This window comes from Triticum aestivum, chromosome 3D, assembly GCF_018294505.1.
Source record: "Triticum aestivum cultivar Chinese Spring chromosome 3D, IWGSC CS RefSeq v2.1, whole genome shotgun sequence".
Lineage (NCBI taxonomy): Eukaryota > Viridiplantae > Streptophyta > Magnoliopsida > Poales > Poaceae > Triticum > Triticum aestivum.
This window is the reverse complement of record NC_057802.1, coordinates 50,539,748-50,557,023: the sequence shown is the minus strand read 5'-3', so window position 1 is coordinate 50,557,023 and position 17,276 is coordinate 50,539,748. Positions and strand designations below refer to the sequence as shown.

At 45.1% G+C, this 17,276-nt stretch overlaps 2 protein-coding genes across 2 annotated transcripts; one reads left to right on the top strand and one right to left on the bottom strand.

Moving 5' to 3' along the window:
- The first annotated feature begins 10,465 nt into the window (after positions 1-10,465).
- Positions 10,466-11,873, top strand: LOC123077324 (uncharacterized). Its single transcript, XM_044499583.1, has 2 exons — positions 10,466-11,261; positions 11,411-11,873. Exons 1-2 carry the CDS (start codon positions 10,588-10,590, stop codon positions 11,424-11,426), a joined length of 690 nt encoding a protein of 229 aa, XP_044355518.1. The 5' UTR covers positions 10,466-10,587; the 3' UTR covers positions 11,427-11,873.
- Positions 11,874-12,391: 518 nt separating this feature from the next.
- LOC123077322 (protein usf) lies at positions 12,392-15,992 on the bottom strand. Its single transcript, XM_044499582.1, has 5 exons — positions 15,744-15,992; positions 15,113-15,255; positions 14,837-14,966; positions 13,199-13,390; positions 12,392-12,815 (listed from the first exon to the last, which is right to left on the bottom strand). Exons 1-5 carry the CDS (start codon positions 15,891-15,893, stop codon positions 12,603-12,605), a joined length of 828 nt encoding a protein of 275 aa, XP_044355517.1. The 5' UTR covers positions 15,894-15,992; the 3' UTR covers positions 12,392-12,602.
- Between the last annotated feature and the right edge of the window lie 1,284 nt (positions 15,993-17,276).

Below are 17,276 nucleotides of genomic sequence, written 5' to 3'. Positions count from 1 at the left end.
TGCTCCCATGCGCCTCCCCACTATATATAGGGGTGGAGGGGGCTGGTTTCTTGCCCTCCAAGTCCATTGGGGCGTTGGCAAAGGTGGGGGAAAGAAATCCCATCATTTCCCTTCCCCATCGATTGTTATCCCCCTTTTTTAGGGATCTTGATCTTATCCCTTCGGGATATGATCTTATTCCTTCTAAGGTAGGATCTTGGTGCGCCTTGACCAGGGGTGTGGGGCCTTGCCCCCACTACCCACGTTCATGTGGGTCCCCCCATGCAGGTGGGCCCCACTTTGGAACCTTCTAGAACCTTCCCGGTACAATACCGAAAAATCCCGAACATTTTCCGGTGGCCAAAATAGGACTTCCCATATATAAATCTTTACCTCCGGACCATTCCGGAACTCCTCGTGACGTCCAGGATCTCATCCGGGACTCCGAACAACTTTCGCTTAACCGCATACTAATATCTCTACAACTCTAGCGTCACCGAACCTTAAGTGTGTAGACCCTACGGGTTCGGGAGACATGCAGACATGACCGAGACGACTCTCCGGTCAATAACCAACAGCGGGATCTGGATACCCATGTTGGCTCCCACATGTTCCACGATGATCTCATCGGATGAACCACGATGTCGAGGATTCAATCAATCCCGTATAAAATTCCCTTTGTCAATCGGTACGTTACTTGCCCGAGATTCGATCATCGGTATCCCAATACCTTGTTCAATCTCGTTACCGGCAAGTCACTTTACTCGTACCATAACGCATGATCCCGTGGCTAACTCCTTAGTCACATTGAGCTCATTATGATGATGCATTACCGAGTGGGCCCAGAGATACCTCTCCGTCATACGGAGTGACAAATCCCAGTCTCGATTCGTGCCAACCCAACAGGCACTTTCGGAGATACCTGTAGTGCACCTTTATAGACACCCAGTTACGTTGTGACATTTGGTACACCCAAAGCATTCCTACGGTATCCGGGAGTTGCACAATCTCATGGTCTAAGGAAATGATACTTGACATTAGAAAAGCTCTAGCAAACGAACTACACGATCTTGTGCTATGCTTAGGATTGGGTCTTGTCCATCACATCATTCTCCTAATGATGTGATCCCGTTATCAATGACATCCAATGTCCATGGTCAGGAAACCATAACCATCTATTGATCAACGAGCTAGTCAACTAGAGGCTTACTAGGGACATGTTGTGGTCTATGTATTCACACATGTATTACGGTTTCCAGTTAATACAATTATAGCATGAACAATAGACAATTATCATGAACAAGGAAATACAATAATAACCATTTTATTATTGCCTCTAGGGCATATTTCCAACAATACATACATGGGAAAATAATGTTATCGGGGAGGGGGTATATCGACCCCCCCCCACGTGTTGAAGTTATCGGGAGGGGGTTATATCGACAACGACGACATACGTACATGGGAAAATAATATTATCGGGAGGGGGTATATCGACCCCCCCCCTCGTGTTGAAGTTATCGGGAGAGGGGTATATCGACGACGACAGACCCGATAAAACATAAGAAAACGAAGAAGAAATAAAAAGAGGAGAAGAAGAAAAGGAATAGAGGAGAAGATCGAAGAAAAAAAAAGAAGAAAAAAAAGAGGAGAAGAAGAAAGGAATAGAGGAGAGAAGAAGAAAAAATAGAATTTTTTCTATTTTTTCTTCTTCTCTTCTATTCCTTTCTTCTTCTCCTCTTCTTTTTCTTCTTTTTCCCTCTTCTTATTTATTTCTCCTCTTCTTCTCCTTTCTTCCTCTTCTTATTTTCCTCTTTCCTCTCATTCATATTAAAATGTTCAAATAGAAAATTTCGAAAAAAGTAAAGGTTTTGCCTAATGCATTGTTCATATTTCATCATGTTCTATGAACAAAAAAACATCATATTTCATCCACATCCATGCATACATCATATATGTGATCATCTATGAAAAAAACATCATATTCTATAAAAAATCATTACATATATATATATGAACAAAAACCATTATGATAACAAGCATATATATCATCATATATATATAAAAAACAAGCATATATATGAAAAAAACAAGCATATATATGAGAAAAACAAGCATATATATGAAAAAAACAAGCATATATATGAAAAAAAATATGCTAGGGCGCCGGCCGGACCAAGGTGAGGAGGACCGCGGGGTCGGCGGCGAGGATGGCGATGGGGCAGTGGGCGCGCGCTCGGGGTAGGGGGCGACGGCGGCGAAGGGCGGGGCAGGGCAACGGCGACGACGGGGACGGGCCGGGGCGGCGCGCGTCGGGGCAGGGGCGCGGCTGAGGGCGAGGGCGGGGGCAACGGCGACGGCGACGACGGGCACGGGCGACGGAGACGGCGACGGCGGGGGCGGCGGGCGGCGTCGACGTCGTCGGGGCAAACTGCAGATGAACTCTGAAAAATTTCCTAAGTGTTTGCTTAGATAGCAAAGCCTTTAGTCCCGGTTCGTGGCACCAACCGGGACTAAAGGTAGGCATTAGTCCCGGTTGGTGCCACCAACCGGGACCAAAGCCCTCTTTTCAGCAGCGCAAAGGGCGGGAAGCGGCGGCCTTTGGTCTCGGTTGGTGCCACGAACCGGTACCAATGCACCCCTTTAGTCCCGGTTGGTGGCACCAACCGGGACCAAAGGCCTCTTGCTGCCCGCGTCGCGGCCAAAAGTTTAGTCCCACCTCGCTAGCCGAGGGGCGCCCGCACCAGTTTAAAAGCCGTGGCGCGGCTGCTGCCTCGAACTCCTCTCTATAGCAGGCTTTTGGGCCTAACTTTGGCGCGCTGCCCGTTGAGCCTTCTAGCCCTTCCGGGCCTGTATTTGCAAACCTGAGGGATGGAAGTCCCAGCGGGGAGCGCCCCAACAATTTTTTTGTTGTATTTAGTTTTTTTGTTTTCTTTTTTGCTTTATTTATTTTGTTTTGTTTCTACTTACAACAAAAAACTTATTTATTTTATTTTATTTTGTTTCTAATTAATTATTTATTTTACTTTATGATAATTCTTTTTGCTATTAAAGTTTCTATCAAAAAAGTTCTTTATGAAAATTCTTTTTGCTATATTTAGTTTTTTTGTTTTCTTTTTTGCTTTATTTATTTTGTTTTGTTTCTACTTACAACAAAAAACTTATTTATTTTATTTTATTTTGTTTCTAATTACTTATTTATTTTACTTTATGATAATTCTTTTTGCTATTAAAGTTTCTATCAAAAAGTTCTTTATGATAATTCTTTTTTTTATTAAAGTTTATTTTATTTTGTCGTAACACAAGAAGTCCGGAGTTGTAATAAGTTATTAAAAATAAAAAAGAGGTGCAATGCTCGTTGATTTGCTTCAAGCCTTTCGGAATAGTGTAGACTGCACTGCACATAGCTCCATGCAGTCTACCTTATTCCTCAATGCTTGAAGCTAAGCAACGTGAAGGTGAGCTTTGCGCCTCTTCTTCATCGTCTCTGCACTCAGGACTTATAAACCGCTCCTAGTGCCTCTCAGCTAGCGAGGTGGGACTAAAAAACTGCTTAGTAAGAAACTCTAGTACCGGTTCGTGCCACGAAACGGTACTAAAGGTGCTCGTGGGGCCACAGCCTCATTAGTACCGGTTCGTGGCACCAACCGGGACCAAAGGGTGGAATTGGTCCCGGTTCGTGCCACCAACCGGGACCAATGGCCTTGCACAGCGGCGTGATGGTGGGAGTTTAGTCCCACCTCGCTAGCTGAGAGAGAGTCGCACCTTTTTATAAGGTGCGGTGCGCCTGAGCTGTCGAGCTCCTCTCTAAAGCAGGCTTACGGGCCTAACCTCTCTGTACATGCCTGTGGGCCTACGTACTGGGCCTTCTGCGGGCCTGAATCCTGGCCCATGGATGGGTTTCTAATCATATTCAGGCCGTGGTGGCCCAGTAGGTGGCATAATTTTTATTTTTTGGCCTGTTATTTTTCATGCATTTACTAATTATTTTGAGCTATAAGACCCTAAAATTGAAAAGCATTTCAAATGAACTCTGGAAAGGTTGAAAGTTGGCATGGTATCATCATTTCATCCACATAGCATGTGCAAGAAAGTTGAGAGGGTTACGGCAAAAACTAGATGCACTTCGTGTACAAAACGGACAATGGTATCATACTCGTCTGTTACAAAGTTGGCATGGTATCATCATAATAGTTGCGGGAGAAAGTCTTTACTTTTTCTTCGCTTGTGTCATTTGCTTATTGCGCCGTAACCATGGATAATCTTCATCGTTTATCAGGATGCTTGGGTCAGCCTTGACTTTGAAGGGAGGAATTTCATGAAACTTTTCATAATCTTCAGACATGTCTGTCTTGCCCTCCACTCCCACAATGTCCCTTTTTCCTGAAAGAACTATGTGGCGCTTTGGCTCATCGTATGATGTATTCGCTTCCTTATCTTTTCTTTTTCTCGGTCTGGTAGACATGTCCTTCACATAGATAACCTGTGCCACATCATTGGCTAGGACGAACGGTTCGTCAATGTACCCAAGATTGTTCAGATCCACTGTTGTCATTCCGTACTGTGGGTCTACCTGTACCCCGCCTCCAGACAGATTGACCCATTTGCACTTAAACAAAGGGACCTTAAAATCATGTCCGTAGTCAAGTTCCCATATGTCCATTATGTAACCATAATATGTGTCCTTTCCCCTCTCGGTTGCTGCATCAAAGCGGACACCGCTGTTTTGGTTGGTGCTCTTTTGATCTTGGGCGATCGTGTAAAATGTATTCCCATTTATCTCGTATCCTTTGTAAGTCAATACAGTCGAAGATGGTCCCCTGGACAACGAGTACAACTCATCACAAACAGTGGTGTCACCTCTGAGACGTGTTTCCAACCAACTGCTGAAAGTCCTGATGTGTTCACATGTAATCCAGTCGTCACACTGCTCCGGGTGTTTGGAGCGCAGACTGTTCTTGTGTTCATCGACATACGGGGTCACCAAGGTAGAGTTCTGTAGAACTGTGTAGTGTGCTTGAGACCAAGAATATCCGTCACTGCATATTATTGAGTCCCCTCCAAGCGTGCCTTTTCCAGTCAGTCTCCCCTCATACCGCGATTTAGGAAGACCTATCTTCTTAAGGCCAGGAATGAAGTCAACACAAAATCCAATGACATCCTCTGTTTGATGGCCCATGGAGATGCTTCCTTCTGGCCTAGCGCGGTTACGGACATATTTCTTTAGGACTCCCATGAACCTCTCAAAGGGGAACATATTGTGTAGAAATACGGGCCCCAGAATGACAATCTCGTCGACTAGATGAACTAGGACGTGCGTCATGATATTGAAGAAGGATGGTGGGAACACCAGCTCGAAACTGACAAGACATTGCGCCACATCACTCCTTAGCCTTGGTATGATTTCTGGATCGATCACCTTCTGAGAGATTGCATTGAGGAATGCACATAGCTTCACAATGGCTAATCCGACGTTTTCCGGTAGAAGCCCCCTCAATGCAACCGGAAGCAGTTGCGTCATAATCACGTGGCAGTCATGAGACTTTAGGTTCTGGAACTTTTTCTTTGGCATATTTATTATTCCCTTTATATTCGACGAGAAGCCAGTCGGGACCTTCATACTGAGCAGGCATTCAAAGAAGATTTCTTTCTCTTCTTTCGTAAGAGCGTAGCCGGCAGAACCTTCATACTGCTTCAGAGGCATGCCGTCTTTTTCGTGCAAACGTTGCAGGTCCTCCGTGCCTCAGGTGTATCTTTTGTCTTCCCATACACGCCCAAGAAGCCTAGCAGGTTCACGCAAAGGTTCTTCGTCACGTGCATCACGTCGATTGAAGAGCGGACCTCTAGCTCTTTCCAGTAGGGTAGGTCCCAAAATATAGATTTCTTCTTCCACATGGGTGCGTGTCCCTCAGCGTCATTCGGAACATCTAGTCCGCCGGGACCCTTTCCAAAGATTACGTGTAAATCATTGACCATAGCAAGTACGTGATCACCGGTACGCATGGCGGGATTCTTCCGGTGATCTGCCTCGCCTTTGAAATGCTTGCCTTTCTTTCGACATTGATGGTTGGTCGGAAGAAATTGACGATGGCCCAGGTACACATTCTTCCTGCATTTGTCCAGGTATACACTTTCATGTCATCTAAACAATGCGTGCATGCGTGGTATCCCTTGTTTGTCTGTCCTGAAAGGTTACTGAGAGCGGGCCAATCGTTGATGGTTACAAACAGCAACGCGTGCAGGTTAAATTCCTCCTGTTTGTGCTCATCCCACGTACGTACACCATTTCCATTCCAGAGCTGTAAAAGTTCTTCAACTAATGGCCTTAGGTACACATCAATGTCGTTGTCGGGTTGCTTAGGGCCTTGGATGAGAACTGGCATCATAATGAACTTCCGCTTCATGCACATCCAAGGAGGAAGGTTATACATACATAGAGTCACGGGCCAGGTGCTGTGATTGCTGCTCTGCTCCCCGAAAGGATTAATGCCATCCGCGCTTAAACCAAACCATACGTCCCTTGGGTCAGCTGCAAACTCAGCCCAGTACTTTCTCTCGATTTTTCTCCACTGCGACCCGACAGCGGGTGCTCTCAACTTCCCGTCTTTCTTACGGTCCTCACTGTGCCATCGCATCAACTTGGCATGCTCTTCGTTTCTGAATAGACGTTTCAACTGTGGTATTATAGGAGCATACCACATCACCTTCGCAGGAACCCTCTTCCTGGGGGGCTGGCCGTCAACATCACCAGGGTCATCTCGTCTGATCTTATACCGCAATGCACCGCATACCGGGCATGCATTCAGATCCTTGTACGCACCGCGGTAGAGGATGCAGTCATTAGGGCATGCATGTATCTTCTGCACCTCCAATCCTAGAGGGCATACGACCTTCTTTGCTGCGTATGTACTGTCGGGCAATTCGTTATCCTTTGGAAGCTTCTTCTTCAATATTTTCAATAGCTTCTCAAATCCTTTGTCAGGCACAGCATTCTCTGCCTTCCACTGCAGCAATTCCAGTACGGTACCGAGCTTTGTGTTGCCATCTTCGCAATTGGGGTACAACCCTTTTTTGTGATCCTCTAACATGCGATCGAACTTCAGCTTCTCCTTTTGACTTTCGCATTGCGTCCTTGCATCGACAATGACCCGGCGGAGATCATCATCATCGGGCACTGGTTCCTCTTGATCTTCAGCAGCTTCCCCCCTTGCAGCATCATTGGGCACATCGTCTGGTTCCTCTTGATCTTCAGCAGCTTCCCCCGTTGCATCATCACCGTATTCAGGGGGCACATAGTTGTCATCGTCCTCTTCTTCTTCGTCGTCTTCCATCATAACCCCTATTTCTCCATGCCTCGTCCAAACATTATAGTGTGGCATGAAACCCTTGTAAAACAGGTGGGTGTGAAGGATTTTCCGGTCAGAGTAAGACTTCGTATTCCCACATATAGGGCATGGACAACACATAAAACCATTCTGCTTGTTTGCCTCAGCCACTTCGAGAAAATCATGCACGCCCTTAATGTACTCGGAGGTGTGTCTGTCACCGTACATCCATTGCCGGTTCATCTGCGTGCATTATATATAATTAAGTGTGTCAAAAACCATTACAGAACATCATGAATAGATAATTAAGTGACCAAATTAATAGAAGTTCATCATCACATTAAAACCAAAGTACATACATAGTTCTCATCTAACAACATATATATAGCTCTCCAGAGAATCTAATTAATTAAACCATACATTGAAACTATGTAAAATATTTCAATGCGAAAACAAATGCGATCATAATCGCAACCAAGGTAACAATTGATCCAACGGCATAATGATACCAAGCCTCGGTATGAATGGCATATTTTCTAATCTTTCTAATCTTCAAGCGCATTGCATCCATCTTGATCTTGTGATCATCGACGACATCCGCAACATGCAACTCCAATATCATCTTCTCCTCCTCAATTTTTTTTATTTTTTCCTTCAAGTAATTGTTTTCTTCTTCAACTAAATTTAACCTCTCGACAATAGGGTCGGTTAGAATTTCCGGTTCAACCACCTCCTAGATAAATAAAATCTATGTCACGTTGGTCGGCATATTTGTCATAAACAATAAATGAACCAAATAGTTATAAAAAGATAATATATACCACATCCGAATCATAGACAGGACGAGGGCCGACGGGGGCGGATACCAAAACCATCGCACTATGTAATAAGAAGGAATAATAAAAGTAACAAAATTAGACAAGTATCTATCTAAAGTAAGAATTTTTTTCTTTCAGAAAGAAGATAAGAACAAGAGGCTCACCATGGTGGTGCTGGCGACGAGATCGGCGCGGGCGATCGACGGCGGTGAAGACGGGGACGGGACGTGACGGACCGCTAAACCTAGACAAATCTCGGGGAAAATGGAGCTCGGAGGTCGAGTTTCGAGAGGAGAAAGATTAACTAGTGTGGCTCAGACATTTCATCGAACACCTCATGTGCATAGGAGGTGAGCTAGAGCACCCAAATGCCCTCCCCTCGCCGGCCAGAAAAAATAGAGCACTGTGGAGTGCTCTGCTGTGGCGATGGGGTATATATAGGCAACTCATTGGTCCCGGTTCGTGGCACCAACCGGGACTAAAGGCCTTTGGTCCCGGTTGGTGCCACGAACCGGGACCACTGCCCCCCTTTAGTCCCGGTTGGTGGCACCAACCGGGACCAAAGGCCTTGTGCTGCCCCGCGTCAAAAGTTTAGTCCCACCTCGCTAGTTGAGAGGGCTCGAGAGTGGTTTATAAGCGCTGCTGCGCCCACCCTCTCGAGCCCCTCTCAACTGCAGGCTTTCGGGCCTAACCGTTCTCTTTGCCTGTGGGGCCTACTGGGCCTTCCGCGGGCCTGAATCCTGGCCCATGGATGGGTTTCAAGTCGTATTCAGGCCATGGTGGCCAAGTAGGTGGCATAATTTTTTTTCTCTGTTTTTTGTTTTCTTTTTTGCTTTATTTGTTTTGTTTTCTATCTACTTACAACAAAAAACTTATTTATTTTATTTCTAATTACTTATGTATTTTACTTTAATTATTTTATTTTTATTTATTTTACTGCTGCTATTTTTATCTATTTTACTGTTGCTATTTTTATTTAATTTATTAAGGTTTATTTATTTTAGTTACTATAGTTTATTTTTATTTTATTTTATTAAGGTTTATTTATTTTTATTTATTTTATTAAGGTTTATTTATTTTATTTACTATAAAAAAATGAACATAGATGCGCCTATAGAGAAAATTCAACCTAAATTCATAATAAATTTCTATGAAATTCAAAGAAATTTACTGTGAATTTAGGTCAAATTCCCTGTATAAGGGCATCTATTTTCACTTTGAGAGGAGCTCAACAAGGCAGAGAGGGACGGGCTTATAAACTGGTGTGAGCGCCCTTCGGTTGGCGAGGTGGGACTAAACACTGGCCGCAACTAGGACCAGCCCTTTAGTCCCGGTTTGTGGTATGAACCGGGACTAAAGGGTGGTGGGCCAGGAGCGTGGCCCATTGGTCCCGGTTTGTCCCATCAACCGGGACCAAAGGGGCCGGACGAACCGGGACCAATGCCCCCACGAGGCCCGGCAGGCCCCTGGCCACACGAAGTGGGACCAATGCTCGCATTAGTCCCGATTCGTGATTGAACCGGGACTAATGTGGATATTGCCCTATGACCAAAGCCCAGTTTTCTACTAGTGCTAACATATGAACTATTGATTAGAGTTCATATTCAATACCACTACTTACTAAAGAACTAAGAACTACAACTACAATCAAGCTAAAACAATCTTAGGTACAAAAAAATCCAATCTAAGATCAAAAATATGAGGGATTTGAAGCAAATAATGCGTCGAATCGGAAGCAAGTTTGCAAAAACTAATTGGAGGGATCGGAGGAGCTTACGTTTCTCTCTTCGGGGCCATCTCGATCCGCAAAAACGATGAAGAAACAGTGAAGATCCGAGGGGGGAGTGGAGGAGATGAGAGAGGGAGAGAGGGGCGAGTTGGGGAAGAAAAGATGAAACTGCTGACGGGGGGAAGGGGAGGGGTGGAGATGGGCATGGGCGCGGGGTTTCGGGCGAAATAACTGCCCGGACCCTACCGCCAGGGGCTCTGACGGTAGGGTTAGACAGGCTACCGCGAGGTGCCCTGGCGGTAGGGTGCGACGGAGGGGGATGGCGGGCGTCTCCGCGTGCTGACATGGATTACTACCCTACCGCCAGGTCCCCTGGCGGTAGCTTGTCTAACCCTACCGCCAGGGACTCTGGTGATAAGGAAAAAGGTCAAATCCTGATTTTTTTTTCCTAACTAGGGTCAGATCCTGAATTTATATGGCAAAAGGGTCAAAAACACGAAATTCGGCCTCCTTCTCCCTCTCCCGTCCCGTCACCTCAATCCAATCTGTTGGCCAGCTCCTGCTATTCTTCCCCTGTCAAATACTCCACAGCGCGCTCGGTGTCAAGCACTCAAGCCTATTCATTTCTCCTCTATCCTCGCCAGTCGCCACCACACAAGGAAGTGAGGAAAGAGCGAGGCACCGCCGCCGCCCGCCCAGCTCCAGGAGGGCGACCACCACGACGACCGCGTTGAGCATGAAGCTCCTGGTGGACACCCAGGCCCGGCGCGTGCTGTTCGCGGAGGCGAGCAAGGACGTGGTGGACTTCCTCTTCTCCCTCCTCGCGCTGCCCGTCGGCACCGCCGTCAAGCTGCTGGGGAAGGAGTCCATGGTCGGCTGCGTCGGCAGCCTCTACGGCAGCGTGGAGAAGCTCGACGGCACCTACGTCCAGCCCGGCGCCGCCAAGGACGCGCTGCTCCACCCCTCTGTCCTCTCGCCGGCGGTAAGTAGCAAGAGCTCCCTCCTAGGCTTGCCGGCGCCGCCGTCCCCACAGGCGAAGACGTTCTACAGATGCAGCAAGCAGTGCATCTGCTACAGCGGCGGATATGGCAGCAGCCAGCAGGCTAGATGCAACAGCTGCCGGACTTACATGACGGAGAGTTGCGGTACCTACTGTCCGTCATGTAACAACCAGATGACCACGCCCTTGACGGTCGTGCCGTCGGCCGGGTCCGAAGGTCCGGTGGCGGAGACGGCGGTGGGCATGAGCGGGAAGGGGTTCGCGCAGGGCATCGTGACGTACACGGTGATGGACGATCTCACCGTGACGCCCATGTCCTCCATCTCCAGCATCACCCTGCTCAACACATTCGCCGTCAGGGACCTCAGCGCGCTCCAGGAGAAGACCGTGTCCAGCTCGGCTATGACCAGGTGATTTTAATTTATGAATCATCAGTATTCAGTACTATCATTATCATAGTAGTACATGTTTCTCTCTCTTCCATTCGATATGTGTTTCTTAACCATGTGCATCAATCAATCAATCAACCGTCACGTTGCATTTCCTCTAAATTTTGCAGGGTCTGGAGATTCTGAAGGCGTCGCTGCAGTCCAAGACCGTGCTCACCGACGTTTTCCTTAAGCCCGCCAGCAACGCTTGAAGGCACGGTTCTGCGCCTGACATGCAGATCGGCATGGAAAAGTAGCTCGATGCCTCGATCCATGTAGCTAATGTTAAGTACTCCCTCCGTTTCAAATTACTCGTTGCACAAATGGACGTATCTAGAACTAAAATACATCTAGATACATCTACACGTGCGACAAGTAATTCCAAATTACTCGTCACACAAATGGATGTATCTAGAACTAAATACATCTAGATACATCTACACCTGCGACAAGTAATTCGGAACGGAGCGAGTAGGTTGGCTGGTCCTTTTGCATGAACATGTGCAAACTGCAAAGACTAGTAGCACCATCCAATTAGGTGATGATCTTTGTGTGAGCATCAGAACTATCTAAAACGGTGGCATCTTTTGGTAATGTCAAGTGTCAGATGGTACTAGTTAGATGCTCGTGATCCAGCTTAATTAATCAGTTACTCCAGGTTGTAGTAGTACTCCACTTTGTGTTGATGCTTGATGTATGGGTTTGCATCGCAGTTAGTACCATCATCTTCTGTTGGTTCTCAAAATGTTTTTACATGCGTATGTCGTATGTGTCGATCTGTGTAGCAGCATGGTTCATTCCCTCTTGTGCGCCTACTGGAAGGCCCAAAATCATCCATGGCAGGTGCGTGGGCGGTGGGAATATGAAGGTCATGCAAGCGTTGCTTATTCTTCCAGCTTGGTTCACCATACAAACATGCCATCCCAGCATAGCTCTCACCTTCTCAACACAATCAAGGCCGCAATGGGCGACAGCGAATGCAAGGGGTCTGGCCGCTCTGATTCCGGCATTGCTACTGTAACAAATCAAATCAGCAACTTGCAGAAATCGATACCCATGCACTTACCCTTGCTTCAAAGTTAAAAATCCAGAAAACACTCGGCTGAAGCCTATTAAACACAAAACAAACTCATATGAGATGCTCGTAAGTGTTTCATTTCCCCTCCAATTGAGTACCCAAAGATATTCTAGCAAAACCATGATGAGTTTGCAATATAACACAAACACACTTGTCTAGATTGGATACTGACTACATATTATACCCAAACATTTTATTCTTGTGACCTGACAGACTCCATATACACCACTCAGAGACCATATGGCTCATGCAGATCCCAGGAAACGACCCATCCAAGTAGAGAAGCGAGACCATGCCAGGTCAATGGCCCCCTGATTCTCATCAGTCAGACCCATGCCCTTCCTCCTCTTGAGGGCCTCAGGCGACGCGTTCATGAAGGCATGAGAGCATCCAGGGTATATGTGGACTTCATGTTCCACTCCAGAAGCCTTGAGCTTCTCCTCCAACGACTTGGCCGCCTGAAACATCACATAGCAATGTCACATAATTTTACTTTAAAATGTAAATAATTATTATCGGATGAGAATAAGTGTATGCACATAATAGTTAAATCAGCTGCTACAAACCCATTTGCCTGTCACATATCAATAGATAGTGAGACAGCAGGACCGTATGTAATTTTATGCATCTTTTTTGAATTAGTTACACAGATGTCCAAAAAGTAAAACTGATTCACCATTTGCCACATGGAGGGAATTAGGAACCTATTTTTCAGTTTATGAGTTCGTACAGAAAACAAATAAACCTGGATATTGTTTTATAACAAACGAGACCGAGAAAGCAATGTGAACCTATGGAAAGCAGCAATGGACGAAAACGGAAAGGTAAAGAAAGGTCTTACGGTAACATCTGCAAACCCAACAAAACTGTCAAGCTCCCCAAAATGGGCCTGGATTGGAGCCTGAGCCTTGGAAGCATCAGCAAGCTCCGAAGATGGCGTCCCATAGAAAGCAACAACAGCATCAACCTCTGGGACCAAAACTCCACTTGCAATTGCCAAAGCACCTCCCATGCAATAACCAGTGACACCAACCTAATACAATGGGGGAAAAAAGTAGACCAAATCATTACAACATGTATTGTTTTCAACAGAACATAAAAAGGACATGTATATGTTGCTATAGCATTGTCCATAACAAATTAACGACAGAATATATATGGTACACAGGCATATTTGTTGTCCTACATTCCTACTATAGTTACTTGGTCAGAGTTTATTGGCACACATAGAATAAATTTATAAACAACAGTCCAACTCTTCATAAGGTGCACATTAGCACAAATTGAATAGCATGGTCGAAGAAATCTATAATCCACACCAAAGAGACATTCAACCTATCAAGTATTTGACTAATACGAAATACCATGATTTTGCCATTTCAGTCAACACAGCACTTACAACTAGGTTTAAAAAATTCACATCTTACTATTACCTCCCATTGGGTTGTCATGTTAGAACTGATCAGATGAATGTATATGCTAATATAAATTTGGGTTTTTATCATTTATGCCACCAGTTATGTCTCACTACTCAATTTTGCCACTAGCAATTTCAACTGCTAAAAAATGCCATCGCTTTGTTAGGCGCATGCTAAAAAATGCCACTAGACACCATTACTGTCAGCTCAAAGCCCGTTTAGCATGCTATAATGACCAAAATACGCATGTACCAACATGTCATCTCTCCCTCTATCTCACTACGATAAAATGTGGGTCCCACTTGATCCCCACAACATTCTTATTTTCCTCTAAAATTATTCGGTTCTTACTCCTAACAAGTAGGGGCCATACTTATCATTGTGGGATAGAGAGATCAGACATGTGGTGTAGCAGTATTTTGGTCATATAACATGGTCAACGGGTTTGACCTGATAGTAACAGCGTCTAATGGCATTTTTGAGCAAACATCTGATGGAACGATGGCATTTTAAAGGTATCTAATGTCATTTTTGAGCAAGCGTCTCACAGAACGATGGCATTTTTGAGCAGTTACAACTTTTAATGGCAAAACCGAGTAGTGAGACACAACTAGTGGCATAAATGATAAAAACCCAAATTTTTTATGAAAGATGTCAAGTGTGACAAAAGTGCCCCAAGGTTCTGACCAACTAATTGATTCTTTGATGCTTCCCGAAAATTCAAAGCTTACTACTGCCTCCATCCGATTGTAATGTTAGAACTGATCAGATCAAAGTACATGCTAATAAAAGATTGTAACATTTAGTCAAGTTTGAAAGAACTGCACCAAGGTTCTCACCAGTTAATTGATTTATGATGTTTTTTTTACAAAAATTGCCACTCATACACTCACATCTGACATAATCTGATTTTTGTTTTACAGAAAATGACATCTTAGACAATCACACTTCCTACCTCTATTGCTAATCATAATAATTTTAGTGTTACCCATAATAATACATTTGAGTAAGAAAAACATACAGAGAAAATCTTGAAACGTGAACAAAGATAAGAAATCTACCTTGGGCGATCCATTTTCCTTGAGCCATTTGACTGAAGCCTGGATATCCTTGATTGCACCCTGCCAGTCTAGTCCTTCCATCAGATGTTGCGCCTCAGCTACCTCCAAAGCAACCTTCCCACGGTACAAACTGAAAAAAAAAAAGATGTAAAGAAAAAAACAATTGACTGAGCCATAATATTCTCAGGGAGTACTCGCACTTTATGAAGCACCCTTTTCATAAATATTTATCTTGAACAGATGGTGCAAAGCAAAGAGCACATGATATCAACATACTCTGGAATAAGTGCTCTGTATCCATCGCCGATTTGGGAAATATGGATGGCATGATTCTTGACCTCATAGTCAACACCCCACCACTCTTGCAACACTACAACTCCGGGAGCATTTTCTTTGCCAACAACATAGACATCAAACGTCTGAAGAAATACAAAATCACATCAGTTTATCAGTAAGATGTACTCCTTCCGTTTGATCTAAACGCTCTTATATTTCTTTATGAGGGGAGCACTAAGATATAGAGCAAGAGCAGCAAGATTAGTAAGATGTCGGGTTTGCTGCAGAAAATTGGCTAGCCCGTGCGTTTGGCACGCCATTAAGTGGCAACTTTCTGAGAGGTGAAATTGGAGCGCACTGCATCCAGAAAATTTGTCTGGTTACGCAGAGGGTCAATTAGTGGCATAAATCTGGGTATCTACTCCAAGACAAGATGTTCCATATGGTACTTACATTTCCCGACATCTATGAGACTCTAAGTGGCCTAATAAATTACAATCCACCGAGAAGGTGCAAATAAGATGAAAAACGCTACTCGCCTACAAGGGATAAGGAATCCTCGAACCCTCGATGCGCGCCCTCGCGCAACAACAGAGAGAAGGGAGGGGGGGGGGGGGGGGGGGGGTCTCACCGTGTCCTCCCGCTGGATCTGGATCTTGTGGAACTGGCTGGCGGCATCGGAGGCCATGGCGGCTCGGGGCTGGAAGCGGGACGAGTGCAGGGGCGAGCGGCGGGGGAGGAGAGCGGAGGCGCTTCGGAGCAGTAGCCGCACTGTGGCCATCGGCGCTCCGCTTTACCCTGCGTTTTCTAGAGTCTGATTTTTTTTTAGGTGTTTTCTAGAGTCTGCTGGTCTGTCGCCAGCACTACGGTACTGGATGACGACATAGTGGGCTTGGTCCGACCAGATGATGCGGCCGATACGCTTATTTCCCAGGCCCAGTGAGGCGAGCAGAGCTAAAAAAAAGTTAAATATTAAGAGTTGTTGCCCCTAAAAAACATGTTAAATATTAAGAGTTCACACACAGGCAAAAGACACAACAATTGAATTCTAGGTCGTTCTCTGGGTGACCAGCCCGCACTATTTTTTTAGTTGTAAACTTGTAATCTAGCTCGTTTTATTGATCAATAAACTTCGACACAATATAAATGTCCGGGGAGTTCAGGACCCATAACTGGCATCCTAACTGTAAATAAAAACAGCTCCGAGCGTGCGAATTCGAGGCTTGTCCTTCGTGGTTGAAACGAACTTCAGTGAAGTCCATCTTTCGTTGATTGATCTCTGTGGGAATGGTGCAATAGTGGGAGCGGATAGCAACCTCCAAACAGTCAGACGCAATAAAACAGCTACACACTTGAAGATCGGCTGCTAGAGCGAGACCAAAGCCCGAGGAAAATTTGTTGCAAAAGCGAGCTCCATGAATATTTTTCAAATTCGTGAAATTTTTTCGAAACCCAGGATTTTTTTTTTCAAATTCATTATCTTTTTTGAAGTTTTGGAACATTACTTTGAAATCCTGAACAACTCATTCGAAGTGAACATTTTTTTGAGATAGACATTTTTTTTTGAAGTTAGAAAGCAACAAAATGGACCTTGATAAGTGCCACACGTGTGACAGAACACTTGACAACTTTGACGTTATTTATGGCAAGTTTACTGACACCAGAATGGCAACTTTAGTTATCAAACATGAGAACTTTCTTTTTGAATGTCAAGTTTAAACATTTTTTGTTTTTTTTTTCGGATGACAACTTTAGAGCATCTCCAACAGCCGCGTTACGCGTGGCGCGCTAAAAAACCTTTTGCAGCGCGCAGATCGCCTGTTTTTGCGCGGCGCGGTGCGCTTGCTCCAGCGGCTGCTGCAAAGTTTAGCGCGCGCGAGCCACTCCAGCAGCCGCCGCAAAAAAACTGCGCGCGCTCTCTCGCACAAACAACATATCCATTCCAAACACAACCAAGAAGATCAAACATAAATAAAAAAATCAACAATAAATAGTTCAATTTCATTATTACAACTCAAACAAATAGTTTATCTTGCAATAGATCAAATAGTTCAACAATACAACATCAAACTCACAAATCATGATGCTCTTTGTCGGCCATTCCATGCCCACCACTCCTCAATGAGATCCTTCCGAAGATCATCATGTGTTTCGGCACGTCGAA

Excerpts from the sequence above, each read along its gene's own strand:
- LOC123077324 (XM_044499583.1), top strand. The coding sequence starts at position 10,588 with ATGAAGCTCCTGGTGGACACCCAGGCCCGGCGCGTGCTGTTCGCGGAG.
- LOC123077322 (XM_044499582.1), bottom strand. The coding sequence starts at position 15,893 with ATGGCCACAGTGCGGCTACTGCTCCGAAGCGCCTCCGCTCTCCTCCCC. Across the intron at positions 14,967-15,112 it reads TACAGAGCACTTATTCCAGA|TTTGTACCGTGGGAAGGTTG; the intron begins GTATGTTGATAT and ends TTTTTTTTTCAG. Across the intron at positions 12,816-13,198 it reads TTGGGTTTGCAGATGTTACC|GCGGCCAAGTCGTTGGAGGA; the intron begins GTAAGACCTTTC and ends GTGATGTTTCAG.